The following is a 25,812-nucleotide window of genomic DNA, read 5'->3' as shown; positions in this document are numbered from 1 at the left end:
CACTGATGTGCAAAAAGCTCTCAACTAACCTCATCTTTTGCTGCATAAGTTGACAATAAAACATTTGGAAAAAATCTAACATATGTTTTGACAACATTCAGAAGTATATAGAAATTCCAGATGAAAAACAATTGACAAAAGTAGCAATGTCACACTTATTGGATTTTTTTGTTTCACATTGTACCTTGTATAATTTCCTGTGTGCCTTGGATATATTTATGACAAGACACAAAGAGGAACTTCAGAATTCCTCTGAGATTGGAAGTTTGTTTTTCTGCCTTCAAGCCCAATGAGGAGGATGGTGAGAGGAGTAAAAACATCTCCAGGGCTTCTTGTTAGTGAACAGTAGATCTGTTGTTTGGGGAAGCATGCCATTATAAAAGCTTTCTCTTCTATCATCACAAATGTTTGAAGTTTGCTAAATGTTACTGGAAATTTAAAATGAACCATGTGCTTTTGGCAGATTGAGCTGTAATGTTTTGTTACAAACACCCCATGTGTGTTTGGTATAAAACGCAGGATGAATATTTATTGAAGCCCCTTTTACCCTGTATTAAGCAGGTTGGAGGACCTGGGCCTTTTTCTCATTTAAAAACTTAACTTTATTAAACTACAAGGCATCATAACTATTTGCAAAAACAGAACATCTTAAATAAAAACTTGGAGGTCTGAGAAAATTGAAAATGGGAGGTTGGTAGATCATTTGGTGATCAAAACATATAGCTGATTCAACATAGACCCAAAATCAACCTTCTGCAATGGCCATCTCACTCTCATGACCTAAATCTTTTCAGAAAGCTTGGAGGGTAAGCTGGAGAGGAAATTAGATCAGTCAGAGTCCAGTCAGGACTCTGACAGATCTAGGAAGATATTTTCTAGAGGATTAGTCTCCCTTTATGCTTTCTGAAGTTTTATAAAAGTGCCAGTAGCTGTGGCACCACTGATTTTGTTAAAAACAAATTTCTCTTAATTTCTTTTCCCCAACTAAATAAACATGATCAAATTAACACAACAAATTTTCCAAAAATGTTCAGCGTGTGATTATTCTGGTGGAATTTTTAAAAAGTACACATCTCCTCCAGGAGTGTTGAGAAATGTGAAGGCACAGAGTTTCTCTTCTTCTTGAACCCCCTGTCAGTGAGACTAACGCATTTCAAGCACGAGGACCAATCAAATCAATATGCCCAAGTGCTGGAGTTCAAAGCTCCTGTTTCTCCTCGTTTGCTTTGCCACAGATCAAGGAGGGCATGACAATGGCATAAGTTTCACACCTCAAACCATCCAATTCTCCGTTTGGCCTTACATGACTCCCAACAGTAAAACAGGCTAGCTGTAGGTGATGAGCACGAAGCGGGGCTAGTGGCGACATATCATCCCGTTTGGCAGGAAGCTGTGAGAGTGCGAAACAAGGAGGCAAATCTCCTTCACAGACCAGAATAGCAGTTTGAGTCAGGTATGAGAAGAATATCTCAAGCAGAGCAAATGGAAATCTCTCAGCTGGCTATATTTCCCACAACAAAAGTCTTTGATGTGTTTTTCCCCTTCCTTGCTCTTTTGAAAAAGTAACAAACTTTCCTGACTAAACTTTTTTTGTGCCCCATCCATTCGGTGTATTTTGTACAGTCTGTGCCTTGCACGTACAGCATGTAAAAGGTTTCTGTCACATGCATTCACATCAGCGCCCGAGAAACAAAATCATCTTCAAAAATGTATTTCCCACAAGTTTCATTCTGTTGAAACAGTGCCATCTACTGGCCGAATCATTCATTATTTAAAATAAAATAAAGGTGTGGCACTGCATGTTCATCTGAGTGTGTTTCGTTTTCAAAGAATGAACATTGTAGAAATAAGTGAAGTAAAGGTAGTCAACAGTGTAATATGTGTTTTCTTCACTGTTGCGCCTTATTAGTGGGATCAGTGGTTCTGTCATCATGTATAGATGGTGGCCTGTGTCTTGGCTTTCATCACACATGCTGATATCAACCTGAATAACAATCTCCTGTGTTTGTCTCCTGTTCTCACTCCCCCTCCTCTCCCGTCCACTACGTGTTTTCTTCTGATAATTCATCAATCCCGTCCCCTTGTGTGACCCTGTGCTGCCCTTCACCTCCCGGCCTGCCCGTCTGCTGCAACCATTACCCTGCAGCAGTGAGCGACCTGTCCCCTCGTCCAGCCTCTTCAGTCTCCTCCTCCTTTTCGCGTGACTACAGAGATGCACACTTATCTGCCCACTTTACTTAACCAGCTCCTTTCACATCTCTAGTATTCAGTCCAAGTTGTGCTTCTAGGTGTGAGTGTGTGTTTGTTTGTGCAAGCATGCTTGCTTGCACAGGTGTGTTTGAATGCCCTGGTGAAGGAAGTTGCTGCAGGGAACACTGCCCAGCCACAACCAATTTTAGAACTTTTAAAATTTTTCATAATTTCCCACTTCAACCCCCTGAAAACCTCATCTCTCTGCGCTCCTCCTCCGCCCTCTCCTGTCTTCTGTGTCCCTGCTCTACTCCAAGGCCTTGGGGATCAACCGCGCCGGAACCACTGAACCGTACCTGTCTGGACTGAAAGCGAGCATTTTTTTAGGCCGAATGCCTACTCCTGCAGCAGCTTTTGCACCTGGTTTGAGAATGCCTCCCCATGAGGGGACTATGCCCTCCCTGACAGTCTCCTCCAGCCAAGCAAAGGCCCTCCTAGCGAGCCTGTCAGCCTCCGGCCTCTGCACCGAGGCCCTGCTCCTGTCCTCCGCTCTACGTCAACGCCGCCTTCTTCGGGAGCAGAGAGCATCATCTTCTCTTCCCAGCAGCCTGTCCTCCACCCCTACATCCTCCTCTTCTCCCACAACCCCTACTCCAACCCTGTCTCCTTCCTCTCCCACACCTCTTGGTTCCTTTACCTTCTCCTCTGGGGTTGTCAAACCCACCAGACGGAGACTTGACAGCCCCCAACAACTCAGCAACAGCAAGGATGGTGACAACTCTTAGTAATGAGTAATAGGAGGAGGAGGACATGGAAGAATATAATTCTAAAATTATCTTGTCACCAAGCAAGAATAGATGCATTTTTTTACACATATTTCCTTTCAGGATTCTGTAGATGCATATTCATTTTTTTCTTACTAATGTTGAATACACCAGACTCTGGATGCTTCATAATCTCACTCCTTTTTCTTTTTTGGACAAGTTTCCTTCTCTCGTCTGGCTGCACGGTCTCCCACGCAGTCCTTTTGCCAGATTCCCAAACAGAGTGCACACAAACAGTCCAGGCCTCGCTTTTCCACCAGCTGTCTGCTACAAGGTTGGTGTGTTTGGACATGTTCTCATTTAGTGGGCTGTTCGTGGTATAGTTTCCATAACTAGACTGTGTGTATGAAAATAGAGTCGCAATAATCACCAAGTGAGTCCAGTAGTTATATATGTTTAGAATAATGTTGCTCTTTCTTACCTGCATAACCTTGCAGAATAAATCTGCTGAGAAAATAAGAAAAAAGATGTGATGAATGTGGTTTTGAACTGTTTGGTGCAAAAAGGGCATTCTTTTCTTTTCTTGCATCAACCAAGTTTTAGATTTTAAATCGGTGCTATATTTTCCCCTCTGTTAGTACTCACTGAGTTTACATAATTGTTCTCCCTCCTCTGCACATTCCTTTGGGTTTCTAATTTAATGTTGCAGTTGAAATTTTGTATGTATCTCTGCAAATGAAACTCATGCATCTATCATTGTTAACATTTCTAGCCTTTTTAATCTGTTGGGAACAAGAATATTGCAGCATTATTCACAAAAGCACACTGTAACAAGCAGCCATGAATCTTCAAATTTCTGTTTGATATGAAGCAAGGAGACAAAGTTACACTGAAAGAAGAGGAAATGCAAAGGAGGGTCTATATAACCAGTGTGGATTTACTGTGTGTGTGGTGTAACTAGTTAATTGACAATCAGGATGTTTTCACTGTAGCATCTCACAGGTTGCCCATCCCAAAGAATCAAGCACGCACTTGTAAAGCTAAGCTGTACAGCACAGACACAATGTGTGTGTAATAGTTTTATTTCATTTTGTTAATCTTATACAATGATATATTTTATGCTGCCCCTCGGATGAAATTGATCACAGTGATCAGAACATTTCACCCATATAAAATAGTTTCCCATTGATATAGTTGCTTCAGGATTATATGCTAAAAAGCACCCAGATTTTATCATACAGTAGTTTGTACTTTATCTTTGACTACAAAGAAGTGATAGCACTTCATTACTGTTTGAAAAGTATTTTTAAAAAATACTTTAATCAGCACATGTTTAGAAATTATGTATTTCTTGGCGCTTGTGAGGGAGTCAGAGAAGATTATAAAAATGTAAAGAAAGCACAGTTTATTCTCAAAACACAAGATCCTTCTTTGTCAGCTTAATTATCAAATAAGTTAGGAGGCTTTAAAATGTTAATTTACTAAAAATGAGTGAAATAGGAACAATATAACTTTACAATTATTTTCTTTCATAAAATATGAATGCCAGAGTCTTTCAAACTAGCATTTAGATGCAAAAAAGGACTGGAAAACGTTCAGCCAAGAACATCGATCTTGTGAACATGTTATTGTAAACTGGTGTGAAGGTATTATTGATGTTAAACAATATACAGATGCATCACAATAAGTAAAACTCATATAGAAACATTACAAAAAGTAAAATGTATCTGGCTATTGTTTCTGTTAATTTTGATAATTGTGACTTATATATAAAAATCCCACAATTCTCAATTTTAGACAATAGGAATAAAACACAAGACAAAGAACAGAGTCAGTTAGAGTTAGTCTTTAGAGAACATTGAAGCAAATTCCATTTAAGTGTTTTATGGAGATTCGCTTGGTGGTGTGGACTTCACTGGACTCATCACATGTCCAGAAATTTCTTTAGTTAAGTTAATCTGTAACTACAGGCATAATCTTCTTCTTAGGAAAAAATGACCTGGCTGTTGTTCGGCTGTTCGATGTCCCGCTTCACATGACAGTTTGCTGGTATTGGTCCATTGAGTAGTTATCAAGTCAATGCCAGCACAGCCATCGTCTGTATCACAGCATTGAAAAAGTGAATTGAATTTTGGGTTTTTTATTAGCTGCAAACCATACCAAGATTAACAGAACTATACACTTCGATACCCTGTCTTTTAATAAATCTCTATGAGTTTCACTTTTTAAACTGAATTACTGAAATTTATTTACATTTACATGATATTGTTATCACAGAGATGTGCCTGTATTAAACTGTTTTTGGATGTCTGCAAGTTGATGCTAAATTTTAAAATCATGCTTATGAAGGAAGACTTGGTGCTAAATTGGTTTGTTGTCATCAGACAGAAATTTTTGTTCAGATGTTGCAGTAATAATAAATTATTATTGCATTTTATCCTTACTAAAGCACATTATAGGTATTTGTCAAATAACCTGAATTAGTTGCAAAAATGTCTACTACTTCAATATAGCTAATGTCTTTATTATTTTTGAAGTTCAAATTACGATGTTAAAATTATTTGTAAATTCAATAATTATGGTAATTTCCTTTTATTTTTTTATCTCAAATTTTTTTGGGAACCAGGGTTTAATTTTCACTTTAAGAACTGCATTAACTCTAATGAGCACAAATCTATAAATTACGCATTTCATCAGTCTAGATTTGACTTTCACTATTTTGGGTGGCTGGTGTTTTTCTGGCTGCTGTTTATTTACATAAAATCACAGTGGGGGAGTTTTTCTAACGTAGATCCTTCATAATGAACCATTCCATGGCCACAGGATCTCTGTGTTTGCCTGGAAGCTGCCTTGCTGTTTGTTGACAAGGTTAAACGGACAGTTGCACTTCTCTGCTGTTCTCCAGAATTACTCAAAGAAACTGATCCTCTTGGGCATCGAGATTAACACATGTGCAAAGGCGGCTCGTGTCAGAGAGTAGGCGGCGTGAGGAGCGAGGATTAGTTTGAGGACGTGAGTTTGAAGGCTACTTTAATAAGGCCAGCTTTGACTCGCCCCGTCTCCATGGAGAGTGCTGAAGTGAAAGAATGAGTGTCAGTCGGAGACAGTATTCGACTGCTTGTTCCCCCTTGCTCTCAGTTTGCGTTCGTTTTTGTGTGCGGTCTGTTAAAATCGTTTAGCTTCAGGTTAAGATGGTATGATTTCTGATGGGGTTCAGTTCTAAGCAAGATGTGCAATATGTATTTAGCATTCTTACTCTTTTACCAAGGTATTCCTCTTTGCCTTTGTCATATTTATGCCTGTTTGTCTCCAAGGACCTGCAATGTTTTTTCCTGGTGCCTGAATGATCTTGCAAGCAGCACTGACAGAATAACACTTTTACCCAAATAAGAGCTTCAGAAACCTGGCTTGGTTCCTGTTTTTTTGTTTTGTTTTGTTTTGAAAAAAAAAAGAAAACTGCTTGAAACCACAAATGTGCGAGCTCACAGCCTCATTCTTAGTGCATTCTGGATCTGCAAGGAAGATTCAAGCTAAGTTAAAAACTGAATAGAGTAAAGGAAATCCTTAAAGCAGTAACTTTCCTAGGTGAATTTGCTGCTTGCAGCAAGAAGGAAGTATGTGGTATTTTAGCCTAAGTGAAACCAGAGAACCATGTTAAAATGCCTCCTGGACTTTTTTTTTTTTGCTCAGAACAAGTGTTAGTGGGCTGTGATTTCAACAAGCTTGGGGGCATGTTGAGCACACTCTGGCAATCAGAAAAAAACCCATGCAAACTTGAAACTAAACATAGGATAACTATACATATATAAATATATCTAAGTGAGATGTTTGTGTATGATATAATTGTGAAAAAAATGTGAATATATACATAAATATTTAGGCCTAGATTAAGTTCTATGCTGTAAAATGTCCTCATATCTTCTGATTTATATATTAGTGACCATTTTGTACAGATTTTTCTTTTTTAATTCATTCAGAGAGATATTACATTTCACACTAAGATTATTTATTCATATGCAGAACATTTTTATATTGTTTAAAATATCTGTGTAGATAACTGTTAGGCACTGTAATATACTTTAAAGTTAATTTTGAAATTCTAGGGTTTTCTTTAGAAATAATGAGTTGAACTTGATGTCATTATGACGATTTAAAAAGCTTTTCCCTGAAAATGCTCGTCCAGCTTGTCTGCACCTTTGCCTCCTATTGTTAAAGTGTAAGAGGCTGGACCAGTGCCTATTAGTAGGGGCTTATTTTGCTACTAGGTCTGGGTTATTTTTTACGTGTTTTTCTTTTTCCTCATTTTATTTTGCCATTCTGTATTTGTGTTCTAAATGGTATTAGTGACACTGGAGATGGTCAGAAACATAGAACATTTAGTACGTACTGTGACTCAAGTCCAAAGGCTTCAAAAGAAGTCTTGCTGCTTTGACTAAAGCAAGTTACTTGGCTTTAATTCTTTTAATTTCTCTTTTTTTTCTTTGTTTGCATGTTAACTGAGATGGCTGAGGATTAAAAGGTTCAGAGACTATAAATGTTCATTATGTTGCTTATACTGCTCCAGTTTGTGGCTTTAAGTAGCGTTTAAGCTAAACTTTTAAAATGGTAAAAGACAGATTTATTAAGGAATCATGTGGAGAGCTATGAAGTCTTTGATTTTGCATTTGTATTTCTTTTCTGATACTTACGGTAATCTACATTCTGTAGTATGTATCTGAGATTTTTACTTGAATGTGTGGATGTTCAAAAATCTTGGCATCAAAAATAAATAAAAAAATAAATAAAATTGACTTGTAAATAGGTTGAGTCATAGAGAGTTCACCGAATTATGTCCAAAAGATAATGTTTTATTATAAACTATGATGATGGATACAAAGGTATATACAAAAACAATGCATGTATAGTCTCAAGCAAACGCACGGTGCAGTTTAGAAAAAAAAAAAGTTACGTACAGTACATGTTTTTTCAAAGTTATAAGAAACAGTCAGAGAAGTGGGTATATATGTTTGAGGTTTACCAACAGAAACGATACATTATTTTAGTATGTGTGACACGGGCATGTTCAGTCTTACTGTGAAGTTACGTGATGACGATAGTGACTGGGAATGTTGAACGTCCAGGGATCAGAAGGCTTGAACGCACCTCAACATGAGAAATCAGCTACGGTTCTCCCATTTGTAGAGTAGTGTGACATAAAGACAAAAATAACTACAGAAAATAGATCAATTATATGAGATATATAAAATTTAAATGCCTACTGATACTGGAGATAATTTTATCAGTGTGGATGCCATGATATTTTGTGAGAAATGTGTGTTTGTTTTTTTTTTCTGTGAGAAGACAGCAGGCACCTGAACCTGCCTTCTTTTGTACATAATTTGCTGTGATTGTGTGTCCAATAAAGTGCAGCCCTCTTGTACAGTCTGATCTTGCTTTATTCCTTCTGCTTTAAGACACGCAAGTCACTTCTCAGGTCATAAAGAGAACAAATCCAAAATACAGTGGTTACAAAAATGTTTACTTTAAAAATAAGTCATGATTTTTTTTAAACAGTCTTACAATTTTAGAGCATACAAGTACACTGATGGAGCGTAGAAAAGGTCAAGATTGTCTTGATGAATCAACGTTGGTGAAGTTATTGGTAAAAATGTTGCATTTTCTGTATTTACATAGCTAAGTCATACTAAAAATATAGTTAATACACAATGCCAAATGACTGACGCTGTTCATGTTATATTGTACATACATCATATTCTAAAAGCTTGATATAGTTGCTTGTATATTTGAGTGTATATCATGCATATTCATCAAAATCACTTAAAATAAACCAAATTGACTCAAGTTTCTTGGCGCTGAGCTGGGCGACGACCGTCCGAGCGTCTGTAAGGTGCTGTCCTCAGATCTGATGAAAAGCGACAAGCAAATTGTGAAGGTAGAACTTTATCTACACTTTGGTGTAAAACTCTACAGTGTTTCTTGTTACTGTACCTGTAATAATATCCTCCAGAGCACCGTCTTTTCCCTCTCGTACCGGAGATTTCACCTGCCTCTTCTTTAACTCTGCTATCAGATCCATCTTCGGCATCATGGGGCCCTTGAAAGAAGACATATATTTAAATTATACTTGAAAGTGTTTTGGGGTTTGTTTGTTTTGTTACACAAAATTACAATATCAATCATTCAGAGTAATATATTTGAAACATTTGTGTTCATTCTCATATTAACAGAATACAGTTAATAAAAACTCAGTTTCTCAGACAATTATAATCTAGAAAAGACTCTTGATTGGGTCTCATTTGCATAAATTACTGCATTAATCATTTGTTGCATAGATTTGTCAGCCTGTTATGTTGCTGAGTTGTTAAAAACAGTTCACTTTGTATTAATATGGCCTTCATCTTGTCAGTGGCTCTTAATCTGTGACTCCAGGCACAGCCCATGCTTGACAATCCTCCACCTTTGCTGCACAGTCTTCTGGTGGCTGTTTCAACAGCAGCTTTTGCTACCACACCTTTTCCTTCCACTGAACCTTTCACTACTATACTTAAATGCATCACTTTGTGAACAGCAAGCTTCTCTAGCAATGACATTTAGTTGCCTACTCTACTTATAGAGTAGGAAACTCTATAGGCAACTATACAGGATGTCACGGTCTGTCTGCTGTAAAACTGTCAAGTCAGCCGTCTCGCCCATGATGTGTAGGCATGTTCACAGCATGAAACCTCCCTATTTTAAACCTGTTTTTATTGTTATTATATGATCTTCTAATTTCCCAAGAAATTGAATATTAGAGTTTCTTTCATATTAGGTCATAATCACATAAATGACATAAACTGGAGCTTGAACAATTTCAGTGTCCAGTAAATCTAAATGTAAGATTTCCTTGAATTGCTGACAAATTTACTTCAGAGATTTCAGACTTTATGGGGATGCATTGTGTAATTAATGCTACAAGAATACTTCACAATAGGAAAGAAATACAGTACAGACCAAAAGTTTGGACACACCTTCTAATTCAATGGGTCTTCTCTATTTTCATGACTATTTATAAGGCAAGAAATCCCACTTATTAACCTGACAGGGCACACCTATGAAGTGAAAACCTTTTCAGGTGACTACCTCTTGAAGCTCATCAAGAAAATGCAGAGTGTGTGCAAAGCAGTAATCACAGCAAAAGGTTGCTACTTTGAAGAAACTAGAATATAAGGGGTATTTTCAGTTGTTTTACACTTTTTTGTTTAGTGCATATTTCCACATGTGTTATTCATAGTTTTGATGCCTTCAGTGTGAATCTACAATGTCAATAGTCATGAAAATAAAGGAAACTCATTGAATTAAAAGGTGTGTCCAAACTGTTGGTCTGTACTGTACATATTAGCAAACAAAATAATACAATCATACACAGTGCAGGAGTTACTTTCCTTGAGCTTACTGAATGGGTGTTGTTTTAGAGAAATTCTGTCGTAACCTCAAAACCTTTACTAACTAGAGCCAATCATTTTAATTCATCATTTTATACTTTTGATGTTTTTATAATTTCATGTTGTCTTCTGTGGGTTGAAAATCAATATAAAGTCTTCATAGAATAATCAATTAAATTAAAGATCTGATAGAGATTGTAAAATGTGTTATTATTACAATTGTTACATGTTACAAATGCTTAAGTACAGTGACAAACTAACTAACACTAGTATCACATTTTTGTTTCTGGCTACAATTGAAAACATTAAAAAATAAATGGTAGCAAATTGTTAAGAAATGTGGGTACACACTGGGGATGAAGTGATCTGACTCGGAGCTGAAATAAATTCAGATTAAGCAGAGGATTATACGTTACAGAATGTTTCTCGCGTATGTATGATACTGATGTGCTACTTTTATGCCAAACTTCTGTGATAACTGTAGTGCTCTTGGCAGCCCCCTGCTGTTGTAATGCTGTCTCTGTCTGGAAATGTTTAGTTTAAGACAATCTATGCTGTAAATCAGCGAATCGGAGAAAAACTGAAATCTTCTAGTCAACAACATTTCTAAGAAGGGATCTTCTTACCTTTTGTGCTGCAGGCTTGTTTGGAGATGGTGCTACTTTTTCCTCAGAACTCTCCTTTTCCATTTTCTTTTTCAGCTCAATTTCTTGCTGTGCCGTCTGCATTAAAAAGATGGATAAGGTTATTATCATGAAGTTGTAATGCTCTTTGACATTTCTTTGAAATGTAAGGTGCGTTACAAATAAAATTTATTATTATTATTATTATTATGAAGTGAGCTGTTGTAGAAATGGATGCAACAAAGACCTCACCTTATAAGCCTTTATGAAGCGCCCAAACAGCGGGAAAAACATGGAAGGCTGCGTGGTTTTGGGGTTCTCTCCAAAATACTCCACGACAGAGGCATAAGCCTCCTGGAGGGATAAGCAAAAATGTTTGTAAATATAATAAACATAATGCAAGCTGCTTTATGGGTTGATAATGACAAAATTCCAACCTGTGCCGTCTTGCTGTCTTTGATCAAAGACTCCAGGTGCTCACTGTTTGTTTTGATGAATTCCTTTAACACCGGGCTGTCATCCTGCACCAGGAACTCCTTCTTGGTCATCTCCATTCCTCGCTCCAATGACCGGATATCCTGGAGAATACTGTCCAGGGATACTAGCAAAGAAACATGATATTTTTAAAAAACACATTCAGACACTAAAAGATGTTGGCTAATTGAGGTGTATCTATGTACCAAGAGCTGCTTTGTCTATAAAGTGAATATCGGTGTGGAAGTTGACTAGGTCTGGGTATTTTTCAAGGACGATATTAGTGATGAACTGAAGTAGCGTCTGGGAGCGGTCGGTGGACTTAGTCTCCAACAGCTGAAAGGTGACAAAACTGGTTTAATGTTTAGTGCAAACACACGAGTAAATCTACAAAGCAAAGCTACTTACAAGGTCAAGACTCTGCAGCCTGAAACCGTAGGCCGCACCTCTCTTACTGCTATTCATGTAGTTACCAAAGGCGAGAACAATCTGAAAGACAATCCATGAGTTGAATAGCAAAATCTCACACTTCGAAGTCAGTGTATCCAGTTTGACTTACTTCTAAGATCTTTTTCAGTTTAGCTGAAGACTTGATGGACATGGATGCAGCAATGATGGAGTTCAGTTGCTGTGGATGAAGTGAAAACACAATAAGTCCATTTGGTTTGAGCCTATTTCAGCTGAAGTTTTAGCGCTTAAACCACAAACTGACCGGCTGCAGGCGTTTGACACTCTCTGGGAAGTTGCCCATGAAGGTAAGCGTGTTTATTCGCTGGTTTAGACGGGCAATCTTCCCGAAATGAAGAATGAATTGGTCTTCCTTAGTCAGCTCCTCCAGTGGACGGCCTTCTTTCTCATAGTTTACAAGAAGTTTCATCTCAAAGTCTGATGGGATGAAGTGTTCGAGTAATTCCAGGAAGTCTATGGACAGAGACTGCTGGTCGTACCTGTACGATAGATGGACTAGCATCAAAGAGAGCAATGAAAGGGACAAGAAGAGACTTATTCTGGGAATGATAAACAGTAATCAATAGAAGGACATACGTCTCTATGGCTGTGCAGATAGCCGATGGGTCCATTCCCCCCTTGCGGAGAGTGATGGCTAGATTTTTGGCCTTGTTTGCATCAATAAGTGATGTCTTGGTAGGAGCCTTTTGTGCCACCTTTTTCTTAACCTTGGCTAGATCTGCAGAATTCCCCTGTGCCCTTGTCTTGAACTGTTCCTCAAATGTTTCCATGTTCAGCTCCTTAGGGACAGAATGTTAGGCGGAGAAAATGAATTATTTTATTCCAGGACCAATTTAAAGTGCAAATATTGCAAGTTGCACTTGCAAATATTGCAAGTCTCACCCCTAGAATCTGTTCATCATCTAGCTCATTAAACACTGTGCCAGTTACTTGGTTTGGTTTTAAAGCCTGCCAGTTCAACAAAGGCATCCTGTACTTGGTCTGAATTGGCTTCTTAGTCTTGAATCCTGACCAAACATAAACAGGAAGTGGTCAAACACAAATCAGGTCATGAGCTTTAGTGAGATTTTTCCCATTTGTCTCGATGTCCTCACCAGATTGGGCATTTGGAGCTCCAGGAGGAGGTGGGGGTCCACCACCAGGTGGAGGAGGAGGAGGTGGGGGTCCAGCACCAGGTGGGGGAGGAGGAGGAGGGGGACCAGCACCAGGTGGGGGAGGAGGAGGTGGAGGAGGTGGAGGTGGACCTGCTCCGGGCGGGGGAGGGGGCGGAGGAGGAGGTGGAGGAGGTGGAGCAACAGAACTACCATCTGATGGAGGAGGAGGTGGGGGCGGAGGAGTCGCAGTCTCCCCTGGACCACCAGCTGTGGTGGGTGCTGAGGTTTGGATGCTTGGTTCGGTGGATGAGGATGGGCTTTGGACATACTCAACAACTTTCACAGGCACAACCTGGATGTCGAGGCCTCCTGACGGAGTGCGTCCGAGTTTGATCACCCCCTTGTGCTGCAGCTCCTGGATCTTCTGCTCTAGCTCAGAGTGTGACTGACCGACAGAGGAGCCCCGACGCTCCCGGTCCCGCTCCCGCTCCCTGTCCAGCTCCCGCTCTCGCTCTCTCTGCTGCAAAGAGCTGACCTGGGAACACGACTCACGGAGGCTTTCCTGAAGGAGGCAGACACAGATTGTCTTAACTCAGCTGTCTTCAAATAGTTTTCCATGGTTATTAGGCCAACATTTGAGATTTTAAGTCCCACTTTATTAATGCTTTCAACTAAATGTCATTTTTACTACTTTAATCTCATTAAAATGACTTAGCAAATTAATTTATACCTTCAATGCCTAATATCTAATATATTTTCTTTTAACATCAATTAATTTTTGTCAAGGGATATTCCCAATTGTAAATATTCCTCGAGTAAATTCCCACTTGCAAGGCACCATCTAATAGTGAAAACCATAATTATTTGTCACTTGATATTGACAGGAACTTGCTCTTTCTGTTGTTTTGTCAATTTTTGATTTGTACTATGTATTAAATTGGGTATAAATGCACATCTAAACTGCTCCATATTTGCTGAGACTTACATTCAGGATGTCAGAATGATTTTAAATGAATTGCATCCAAACAAAAATGTGTGTTCAAAAACATGTGGCATTTTACATTATTTCTTTAAATATTTCTGTTTAGATAAAATGCTATCTAGACTTACATTAATATGACAAGATTATGTTGCTACAGTGGCAGAATAATAGGAAATGCACAACTTCATAGTAAAAATATAACATTCATGTGTTCTCAAAGCTTAATCAGACGATTTTTCAAATTTAATATTAGGGTTATCAATGCTAATCAAGGTCACGATTGCACTCTTTGCCTCTCTGGTAGTGTACATTGTTAGTTCTTACTTTGAGCAGCTCAGCTTCCTTGGTGGCCTGCATAAACTGAGTCTCCAGTTCAGATATCCTGTCTGTGGTCTGAGTCTCCAGCTCCTCAAGCCGGGAGTTCAGCTGCAACACAAAACAAAAATAACCCTGTTATTAAGCCCCGATTTAAACCACAACCTATGCAACACAAGGGTCTCCATTACTGAGCTAAGAATTATGTAAGATGTAATATTTTACATGAATGTTGTGATTCTGCAGTTCATCCACATGCTCCAGTACTCCTCCCCTGTTCTCGGCATCCTCCAGCAGAGCGCCAACATCCAACACGTTGTCCAAGTAGGCCTGGATTTGGACTTGCAGCTTCTCACTTTCAGTCTGTTTCAGACTCTGTTTCACAAAAATGCATGAAGATTACAAATTAAAAGAGGTCATATACGACACAATAATATATGTTTTATTTATACATATGAATATTATTATATTTTTAATATGTTTATTGTATGTTCAATGCTTACAATCACTGTCATGTTTGTCGATTTGAGAAACATTTGACATCACGACATTACAATTTACAGATCAGTTGAAAAGTAAAGGGGAAATTACTTTACTTAAAACAATCTTGTAGTTATGGTCAAGAAAGTTACATGTTAGGATTAAAGACAAATAAATAGCCTCAGGTTCATTTTATAGCTCTTCTGGCAACTCCTCCTTCATCTTTAAACCCATAAAACACTGTCAATGTACATATTATTAGAAATTATGCCTTTTTCTGCACTACTGATGCATATGAAGGTCTAACCTGAGTTTTTCCAAACACTGACCTCCAGATATTTGTCTAATCCAAGGTGTGTGAACTCGTACTGTAGATGAACTCGGAAGTTCATGTTCTCCACTGAATGGACCACAATGTTTATGAACTGCATGCAGGCCACCTGCAGACAAATGTGAAAGTTAAACCAAAGTTAGTTTTACTTGGTTCAGTTAAAAAAATCTATATTAGTCTCAAAGAGAAAAGTATGTTACTTATTGTTCTAATTTTTTGACATATCAAATATTAAGAAATACTATCTAAAAGTTTCATAGCCTAAAATTAGATAGCATCATACAGTAGAGATGGTAAATCCATGGTCCTACCATGAAGTCAATGTTGTTGTCATCATTGATGAAATACTCCATCAGCTTCTCAAAGCGGTTCCTCTCTTTGCTCACCTGGAGACAATAAATATTTAGATATGCAGTTAGACTGTTGCCCACCTGGGGGCATAAGTGTATCTTTTCAGAATTTTTGATCAGCTAAATGTATTGAATTTCTTATCTGAACACTCTAAAAATATGCCAAAACCCTGCACTGCATCAGAGTTTGGACTTATGAACACACAAATGACAAGTTCACAAAGTTAGAAATGCAACAACATGGGAAGTGGACTGTGTCACTGGCAAGATGTGTCATCTTGTCAGTGACAACAGCATGCAAAAACAAGATTACTAAAGAGCAAAAATCACATGGTATTGGTTATGTTTAGAAACCCCCCCCCCACAAATTTCACCTCCTTAAAGTTGTCAAAAGCAGAGAGAATGATGTCATGCCCTCCTCTGACAAGACAAACGGCAGCCAGCAACTCCAAGACGAGAGCTTTGGTCCTGTCACGGCAGATTAAGACATGTCAGATATCCATGCAGACGGGGCAACAAGGCACATTTTTACTCAAACACAAAGAAACTCACCTGGGATTTTTGCTGTTGAGGCTGAGCGTGATCTCATTCACACAGCGTGGGTGAGTCATTACAAGGTTAAAACCAGACTGAAAACAGAAGAAAGTTTTAAAACAATCTTTAACTTTACAAAATGGTAATCTTTCATCTTTGTCAGAGGAAGCTTAAGATTTTTGCAGATTCAAAGATATAAAACTTAGTTTTCTGTTTGCAACACATTTTGATGACAATTCATGTCTGCATGTTCAGACTATTTGATATTACTCTACCTGGTAGTTCATGATGGCTCTTAAGCACATAATGCACACATGTATATCATCTCTCCGCTGGGATAAATGTGACTTCTTATGCATCCTGTTTGCCAGAGTAGAGCTTATTCTGAAAAGGAAGACCAAGTTTAAGTGTTAAATAAATAAAAGCTGTGAGACAAGGCTCACAGCTTCAAATGGTTTGCTTTTACATTTGAAAAATAGCTATGAACGGAGTCCTGTAGCTGCTAAAGTTGTCAGTCATATTACTTTGACCTCAGATAATATTTTTTCGTGTCCGACATCTTGCATCAGTTGGACTTACATTAGAATAAAATGTGAAGCAGACATTTTCGGAAAGATACAATTCTGCCCAATCATTTTCTGAGAAAATGGTTGAGTGTCTCAACATTGTGACCCCAGAGCACATGGCTTCTGCTTTGCAGATTAAATTTGGTTTTATCTGTTCGACTAAATTTGCTGCAAGTTCCTTTTCTATGAACATCTTATGGTGGTGAGAACTATGTAGGCGACCCGGCCTCTTTCTAACCACAGTCATACCACTGATCTTTTATGGGTGCAGCTTCTTACCTTACAGTTAGGGCCCGTGCAGCTCTGCTCATCCCATGCGAGTGACCCCCGCTAGAGCTCTTGGTCAAATCTTCCATTGACCGCTCTGCTGGTTTTTGTCTGTCTGACAGAGTGCCACCATTTTCCACGGTCTCCAAATCAAATCTGCAAAATGTCAAAATTCACTCGTAGTGACAAATGTTGCCACTGTCACAGAACGTAGCAAATATTCTGTAAGTACTCACGAAGTATCACTTTGAGCATGGGACAGGTATTCCACCAGGACATCCAATCCTTTGTTCTGCTCATTAAGAAATTCCTGAGCCCATCTGAAGAAAAAAAATATAAATTACATTGCCAAATAAAGTATATAAACAGGCTTAATGTAGCATAGCAAGGGTTTGTTAAGTTTTCAATCAGTTGCAGCACAGAATCCAGGATTCTATAACGGCAAACAAAATGTATTGAGTTTAGGCACCGACATAGAGGTCAGAAGTAAAAATTAATATGTTAACTTAATTTTGTTTGCATAAAAACTAGCATTAGAATTTAAGCTAGTAGCTACAGGAATTTAAAAAAAAGTAGCCCCTGTAAATAAATTATTTTGCTCACCTCATTACAGAGCTATGTTTTGTGTTACATTCAGTTTTGGTATCTAAACATTAGGGTTCTTTGCCTGCCGTCCAGATTGCTGAACTATTTATGCTCCTGCGTTATTCGTGGATGAGGATGTGTGATGGGTCATTCAAGTACAGATTATGAATCATGAATGACAACACTTGTTTTCCTTGTTCATTCCTTAATATGATCTATTTTAGATTTAGACTGTTACTTATCCAAGGCAAGTTTATTTTTCATAGCACCATTCATAAAATTACATTGTGCCACTTGACAATTTAAGAAGCAGAGATAAGACTATCACTTTAAAAACACAAAATAATCCAAAAGGAGCCACTGATATGCTATGGAGCGCAAAAATTGTGGGAATTGATTAGTCATCCAAACACCCCAAAGTCATAACTTGTTACTTTGAACTCAAAGGCACTAGAGGCAGATTAGGCTGATTGAATCTTCTTTACTCCACTTTACTTAAATATTTTACCCGATTTGTCTCTTGATTGATAGCATTGTTGTATTGAATGCAAATCCAGTTTTGTTAACGTCTTCACTATTGTGCCTTTGTATAACATTCATGCACCATACATCCCCAAGAAAGTCAATAAAAGCTGAATAAGCCTTACAAATGCAGAGGAATTGAAAATTAAAGATGGCATTCTAAATCTGCATTGGTCTGTATCTGTATTTTCATTTCAAATGATGAAATAAAAATCACACATACTGACCCGATGTGATTAGTGCGAAGGGATATCTCCAAGGCTTTAAGGACCTGGGTGGCATCTTGAATTTTTTTCTTCGACTAAGGAAGGAAAAAAATATATCATTTTGTGGTGTCTCTACACATTTTTGAAGATTAAATTTGATATTAATTCTATTATTCAGGGAGTCATGCATCCCACTGACCCTGCGGGACACCCCTCCTTGATCTTGGTAGAAGCTCTTTATCTTGGACAAGTAAGTGGAGGGGGGGCTCTTCACTTGGAAGCGCTCCTGGTGGGAAACAGACAGCAGATTTAACATATGCATATGGCGCTTCACATTTTATTAGAAAACCGGTGACGAGCACAAACGCGCAATCATCATATTTGTGCACCATTTGAAGCTATTCCTGCATGCACTACTAAACACAAAAAAAGACACTAACCACCCTTGGTTACCATAGTGACACCTCCATCAGCTGCCGCAACTGAAACTGAGCTGCAGGGTTTTGACACTGCACACACCACATCAATATTTTTTTTCACTAAATGTTTATGTACTTTCAGTCAACTCTGTCCTGGTGAAGGCACTGATGCAACAATCCTGTTCAATGTCATGACGTCTTTTGTGGTTTGAAATGATGAAACACCAGCAAAAACGCTCACCTGATCGCAGACTAATTCCCATTTCTTGTCATTGTCGTATTGACTCAACAGCTTAAGTTTGTCAGGAGGCAAATTCATGTAGCTCTGAAGGAAAGAGAAAGAGAAATAATTTTTTAAAAATTTGATAGAGAAATGTATATTTGATCCCTTTCCGATCTCTTTTGCTTTTTCTCTTTTGTTACAAATAATAGTTTCACATCATCAGGAAATTTTAAAATCAAACAAAGAATGCCTCAGTAAAAATTCAGTTAATTAAGGAGGGAACAGCTATCTAAACTAATCTGACTAAATGTGAAAAAGTAATTTCCCAATAAACCTAATAACTAATTTTGCTACCCTGGCAGGAAACAACTGCTATCAGATATTTTAAATAACTGGCAGTGAGCCTTTACATTTCTGTGGAGGGATTTTGGCCCACTTTACTTTGTAGGATGGTTTGAATTCAACCAAAATGTAATGTTTGAATGGCCTGTTTGGAGTCTTGCCACAGAATATCGAGTGGTTATATAATCCTAAAGTTTGACTAGACCACTCCAGATACTTAAATTTTCCTTTCAATGTTTGTTCTGGGTTCTTTTGTGATACTCTGAATGAGTCGTCAATGCAGAAGTAATTTTGACAGGCTGGCCACTCCTGAAGCCTCAAACATTTTTTATTTTCTCTATCTGTGGACAGTGGGTCTCACTGCAGTTCACTGAAATCCCAAAGGACTACAAAAGGCTTTGTAACCCTTTTCAATGACTTAGTTTCTCATTTGTTCTTGAATTTTCTTAGATTGGGGACATTGTGTGTTGCAATGAAGTAACATCATGAGTTACCTCATGCCAGACATGTTTTATTCAAGTGATTTCTGGATCACTTGATCCAGAAATCAAGTGATCTCTGAATCTGACAAGGTGTTGTTAAAGAAGCAGAAATATTTTTTTTAATTGGAGTTAATTCGTGTGTTTAAAAGGGGATCAATCATATTTAACATAACAAGTTGTTTTGGATAGCTTTTTATTTCAGTAATTGAAATTAAATTGAGAAACTACATTCTGTATTTATTCAGTTTGCCTGATATTAAAATTTGTTTGCTGATCTAAAACATTAAAGGGTGACAAATAAGCAAAAACAGAATCAATCCTTAAGGGAGGACAATATTTTGTCATGGCACAACAACATCCTTTATACATTATTTCCTTCCTTTCTGCTTCTTCAATTGTATGTCAGTCTAAACAGATGTATATCAAATGTCAGTAAGAAGTAAGAGGATGTACCTGTTCAGAGGAAAGATGACTCACTGTTTGCATGAGTTATGGGTGGTTGTCAAGAGCTACTTCATCTCCCAAAATATATTTGTGATAAACAGATATTCACCTCAGAAGTCTTTTTCACTGACTACCACTTTAGCTTGATAAAACAAAACAGTAAAAAAAAATGAAGGTTTTAGATCTTTGTAATGCTGCTTTATTATAATGCTTAAAATATACTTTAATTATAGGAGATCCAGGAATAAAACCTTTAATTTCTCCATATTACACATCTTGAAATAAGTACAAATATTTTCACAAATGTTTTTGGGTTATCACTGTTAGGTTGCCTTTTTCTGTTTGTGCACCTCTCATGACTTTTTGTTTTGCTACATCTTCCTTATTGCTTATTGGCAATGTTACAGCGAATCAGCTTGAGGTCAGATCAACAACATTAAAAATTTACTCCCTTTGCCCTCTTTCTCTTTTCTTTCCATATTTTTGGAAAGTCTGGTGAGACTTCGGTGTTGCATTGTCCTGTAATTAGATGGACAAATGACCGTGGAAACGTTGGCCTTAGTTTGGTTTATGTTGCAATATTTCAGGACAGCTTTCTGCATCCCAGAAGAGCACACAAGTGTAGCTGGTGATATTGATACAAGCCAGACTGGCTTTTACCCTTGTTTCCAATAACATCTGACCATATTTTTGTCTTGGTTTTTCCCAAGTCAAAATTAGCCCTAAGATAATACACTGCTGTGTGTTATAGACTTTTAATTTATGTTTTGATATGCAGTGCATCAGCAGACATATGGAGTTAGAAATAAAAAAAAATCCATATCCATACAGTTTGACTGCCTGGAGGAAATAAAAAATTAACTAAACTTATAAATCTTGTTTTTCTACTTCTGTTCTCCATAATCCTTTGGATTATTATGGTTCAGAACCGTAGAAAGTGACTGTGACAGGGATTACGACTGAAAACCCCCACCTTCGTAGGTTTTTAGTGTAGGCTGTTTTAGTAAGATCACAAGTTTAGTTCTTAGTGTTAAGAAAGGGCACAATAGAATTCAAATAATGACTGAATTCTCATATAAAAACTGGTCATTCTCTTTAAAATATGAATAAATAAAATAAACAAAAATAAATTTGAATAATTCAGCATCAAAGTAAGGATCTTGTAATTAAAATAATATATGCCTGTACAAATCTTGTGTTTCTTACTAACTTAATTTAAAATACTTCAAGTCAGATTATGCACTTTGATCTAACCTAAAACCCCAAAAGCACACTTTTACTGTCAAGACAAATAAGTTAACTCAGCACTGGGTGTGGTTTTGAGTTACCCCATACACACCCAAACAGCAACTTGGTTTTTTTTTCTTCACATTTTTAAAAAAAAGAAGAGGTTCAAAAAGGAAATGGCCCGTTGCTTTGGCGAACAAAGAACTGTTCTTCATCCTTGGCGGGGCAAGGGTGGAGCCCCTTCGTGGGTTTTGTGGTAAGAAAAAAGGGCAGATGACAATGTACATCACGCACATTGACTTACGTTGTCAATGTTTGGAAAAACTGGTGTTAATGAAGAAAGAAAATGTCCACTTGGTGCAAAATGTCTTTCTTGTTTAAAGATTAAATCTTAAGCTTACAATGGAAGTGTTCTGTTAAAAGAGGAAGTGAGGTCATGCATTCATATGAGAGCTGGGAGGGTGCAACATGCAGGAAGCAGCACATGTCATGTTGGTTCACTATGTGATAAAGTATATCACACAGATTAGTTTATATTTATCAAAATACAGTTTTGAAGAGTACATCTCATTTATTAAGTAAAGCAAAAATTATCTATACCAGAACTGTTTTAAGTCAGGTGGGTTATCAACAGCCACTGCATCTGAAGCAGATTTAAGTCCAGAATTTGGCTAGGCCACTCTACAAGGTTTTTTTTGAGCCATTCAAAGGTGGATTTCATGGTGTGTTTTGGATCATTGTCCTGGCTGGACATTCTCCTTCAGGATTCTCTGCATTTTGAAAGCAAAGAAATGTACATTTGATCCCTTTCTGATCAAATGTACATCAGAAAGTGATTACTAGTCACACTAGTGATGACTAGTGTGATGTAGTGATCATCACACTGCAATCAACGTGTTTCCCTGTCAGCATATTGTTGTTGTTTTTTTCTTTTTGAAAAAGGCTCTGTTAGTTTTACACCAGGTGTAACAAGAATGTAGCAACAGGTCCACTCTCCAGAACGTTTTTCTCTTGTCTCTAAAGTCCTCAGATTATTTCCCAAAAATAATCCGAGATCATTGAGATTCTGTTTTTGGTAAATGTGAGATGTTATTTTAATTTTGTCTTGAAACTCTTCTATAAAGCCTTTTTTTGCCCAGTTTCTTTCTTACTGTTGAATCATGAACATTTGCCTTAACTAAAGCCTGCAGTACTTTAGATGCTGTTCTGGACTTTTATAATCTGATGCATGAGATTAATTCACTCAGAGTAATTTTAGAAGGCCAGCTTGTTCCATGAAGGTTCACCACTGTTCCAATGTTTGATTCTTTTGTAAATAATGGCACTCACTGTGATTCACCAGAGACCAAACTCTTAGAAACAGCTTTGGAGCATTTCCATTTCTGTTTAAGAACTTTTACACTACTTCATTTCATCAGACATGCTCTATTTAAGTGATTCTACAGGCTAGACAGCAATCAAGCCTGGGTGTGACTAATGAAACTGAACTCAGCTTTCAAAAAATTTGGTTACTTACAGTTAGTTCTTGGTTTCACGAGGCACATACACAGCACCAGATTGGTTTGGACAGGTTTTATTTCTTCTTAATGCTTAGCCATTTAAAAATAGTTTGTTCTTTATTTACACAAGGTATTTTTGTGGAACATTGATGTTTGTCTGATGATATGAAACATTTAAATGTGACAAGAAAGCAGAAGAAATCTGTAAGAGGACAAATACTGTTTTCTCGGCCCATTCAGCCTGAGGAACATGTGTGAGACCCACATACTCATAATCTCTACAATTACAATTACATTCATGAAGCTACTTATTACAGTCATGATGGTGGATACTCTGTATTTTCTCCACCTTCGATGCACAAAACATGAACAGCAGCTCCTGGGGTAAATAATACTATATATTAAATTAATCTATGACATATGTTTGTGTAAAATGTAGATAAACAGCTATGTTAAAATGTGAAGATGACCTAAGTCCATCCACCAATCTATTCTCCATACCAGCATGCTAGTGCCTATATCCAGCAATCATTGCTTGAGAGTTGGGACATATGCTGGACAGTTTGTCAGTTACAATGGAAACTCTTTCCTATGAGCAGCTTACTAACCTATTAGCCAAACAGCTTTTTGGACTGTGGATGCCGGGGTTCCGAGTCAGAACACACACATGCTTATGGAGAACATGCAAACTCCATGCAAGAAGACTTTGGCATCAATTTGAAACCAGAACCTTCTTGCTGCAAGGCTCAAAATCCTCTGTACATGAAGCAAAAATAATGTGAATACTTTAAATGTTGATATCAAATATAGGCATCTCTTGTTAAATCTGCTTTATAAAAAAAATGCATTGCATGACTTTTACCATCTGCATGACTTTAGTCATCTGTAAACCTGGGAGACCAGTCATTATAGTAATTTAGTCATGCTTTTTTGCAATTTGATATTTTCCCTTTCATGTCTGATATGGAATTGCATTCACACATCAGGATATTGTTAGGGTTTCTTTTTTCTGATTCAATGTGTCAAATGTTGTGGCACCATTGCAGATCTGGATGTTGTAGCAGTATTTTGAGGACTCAATCTAACATCTTAACTAAATTTATGGTGCAATAAGAAACTCTTTCCACAACTAGTTTATAATATGTTGCAAAGAAACTCTTTTTACTTTGAGATTAATACCAATACATTTATTTTTAAATTTTTCATTTGGAATGTTGTTTACTCGTTACTATTTTTAAGTGAATCTAGAGAACGATAAAGAATAAAGCAAACCACTTCTTCCTGTTGTAATGTTTACATGGGAAGGCATCCTCACACTGTAAATTGCAGGAATAAATAGTCTTCATTCTGATACCGTTGTTTCTGAATTCAGCTTGTCATAGTCATGTCTCAATTTATAATCTCCATTCTTTGGATTTCATTAGTGCTTTACTTTGCTAACACCAACATAACCTAGACCAAGTGAAAATAATCTTTAGTTTCACAGATCTTCTTTTCCAACTCAACAGGTTTTGTTTTTTTTATATTATAAGAATTTTAATTTCTGCTGGCGGCTTTGTGATTTAAACAAATACTGTATGTATTACTCCTGAAGATGGGGGATTTTTGTCCCCAGCCTTGTGGGACTGTTGAAAGAATGGTGAAACTCTTGCTTTCCGGTCCTGTAAAATGTGTTGCTCAACTTCCCCTTGAGGCCAGCTACCCAGGCAGGCACTAATCACCCGCCTTGTAGACAGGCACTTCAGAAGAACCTTGAATTATTTGTGAACATTTGAGCAAAATCACGGATTATTGATCACTTTCAAGCATCCTGATAATTAGTTACAAAATTGGAAAAAGCTGAGATAAGTAGTGGAAAAAGTAATAGAAATATTGGTAAACATGACTACCATCACTTAATTTAAAGTCTCAATTGATTTGTTTTATATAGCTTCCTAGCTCTGTGTTTCCTGATCAGCTGGTCTGCTACCAAAACTTACATAATTCCTTGAGTCTGTGCAAATCTCTATAATCTAGTTTGTTTTTATGTGCAGCAAGGGTGTGTTCCTCAGCTACTCACCAGCACCACATTGAAGCGCTCCTCCAGCTCCTCTTCTGGGGGCATTGGGAGTTTTGGTGAAGAAGATTGCTTCTTCTGCAAAGGCAGTGTGGGGTCGCTCATCGCCGATACTGAGTTCCTGGCCTCTCTGCCCTCGGCCGCCTCTAGCTCCAAGCCCCCTGCGGCCGCATTCCCCATCACTAATCTCCACAAGTAATCCAGGAGGAAAGCTGTACACAAACTAATTCACCTAAAAAATCAGACTGTTCCACAGCAGAGTAGCGGAAGGCGATCACTCCAAATGACAAGTAAGAGAGTCCTGGGCCTTCAAGGTGATGAACATTAAGTCTCTCGCTCACTAAAATCTTGCTTGTCCAGTAGACACAAGAAGTGAAGAAAAAAGTTGGGTTATCCTCATGTTTGCTCTCTGATTAACATCTCTAGATACAAGATAAAAAACCCAGTCAGGTCCTGACAGAACTGAGAAATAAAACCGAGCCTGTGTCTCACCAACTCTCTGCACTGGTTGAAAACTTCTCTGCAAAGTAAAACTCAAAGGCCTATGTGTGAGAGGAAGGAGAGGGAGTGCGATACACTCTGTAACTAAGTCAGAAACCACAGAAGCACAAAAGCAGAAGAGCAACTTCCTGTGTGACAGCAACAGAATCTGGTGTAGAGGACAGGGTGGAAGATAAATGTGGCAACCGTTAGTAACGTGCATAAAATAGGTGGATGATTAGAAAAAGAAAAGTACAGTGTGGTGGTGGCTCAAAGATAAGATATAAATTCAGTCTAATGAAGTTATTACATTAGCAGTTGCACTTGAAAACTTTAACACAGGAGGAAACTGCCCCTAGTTAGTGGTGAAAATATTTGCACTGGAGCCGTTTGTTTCCCAAAACTTATGTTTTTATATGATTAAATTACCAGAGCCATTCCTTAAACCATTGCTAGTCAGGTAAATAA

At 37.8% G+C, this 25,812-nt stretch overlaps 2 protein-coding genes across 14 annotated transcripts in view; one reads left to right on the top strand and one right to left on the bottom strand.

The window, feature by feature from the left end:
- The window catches only part of srcin1a (SRC kinase signaling inhibitor 1a), a 113,844-nt gene extending 105,473 nt beyond the window's left edge, over positions 1–8,371 (top strand). For 12 of the 13 annotated variants that reach the window (XM_028042749.1, XM_028042744.1, XM_028042752.1 and 9 more), the window contains one exon: positions 2,147–8,371. In XM_028042749.1, coding sequence (XP_027898550.1) covers positions 2,147–2,152 — 6 coding nt within the window. In that variant the 3' untranslated portion in view covers positions 2,153–8,371. The remainder of the gene's footprint in view (positions 1–2,146) is intronic. The other variant, XM_028042743.1, reaches the window with a different exon arrangement.
- Positions 8,372–25,454, bottom strand: fmnl1a (formin-like 1a). The gene is made up of 25 exons (XM_028042770.1): positions 24,868–25,454; positions 18,833–18,916; positions 18,372–18,458; positions 18,194–18,267; positions 17,096–17,179; positions 16,872–17,015; positions 16,302–16,410; positions 16,045–16,121; positions 15,867–15,960; positions 15,454–15,528; positions 15,141–15,251; positions 14,557–14,706; positions 14,341–14,442; positions 13,035–13,596; positions 12,823–12,947; positions 12,517–12,719; positions 12,185–12,419; positions 12,032–12,100; positions 11,881–11,961; positions 11,679–11,808; positions 11,436–11,599; positions 11,251–11,352; positions 11,002–11,097; positions 8,943–9,048; positions 8,372–8,856 (listed from the first exon to the last, which is right to left on the bottom strand). The coding sequence occupies exons 1-25, from the start codon at positions 25,042–25,044 to the stop codon at positions 8,792–8,794; spliced, it is 3,306 nt and encodes a 1,101-aa protein (XP_027898571.1). The 5' UTR covers positions 25,045–25,454; the 3' UTR covers positions 8,372–8,791.
- Between the last annotated feature and the right edge of the window lie 358 nt (positions 25,455–25,812).

This window comes from Xiphophorus couchianus, chromosome 16 (assembly GCF_001444195.1).
Source record: "Xiphophorus couchianus chromosome 16, X_couchianus-1.0, whole genome shotgun sequence".
NCBI classification, from domain to species: domain Eukaryota; kingdom Metazoa; phylum Chordata; class Actinopteri; order Cyprinodontiformes; family Poeciliidae; genus Xiphophorus; species Xiphophorus couchianus.
This window is presented reverse-complemented; position numbering and strand designations above follow the sequence as displayed.

Coding starts and splice junctions, on each gene's coding strand:
- fmnl1a (XM_028042770.1), bottom strand. CDS start 25,044: ATGGGGAATGCGGCCGCAGGGGGCTTGGAGCTAGAGGCGGCCGAGGGC. Junction 16,122..16,301: donor GAGCCATCATGAACTACCAG/GTAGAGTAATAT, acceptor TTCTGTTTTCAG/TCTGGTTTTAACCTTGTAAT. Junction 12,101..12,184: donor GTGTCAAACGCCTGCAGCCG/GTCAGTTTGTGG, acceptor CTTCATCCACAG/CAACTGAACTCCATCATTGC.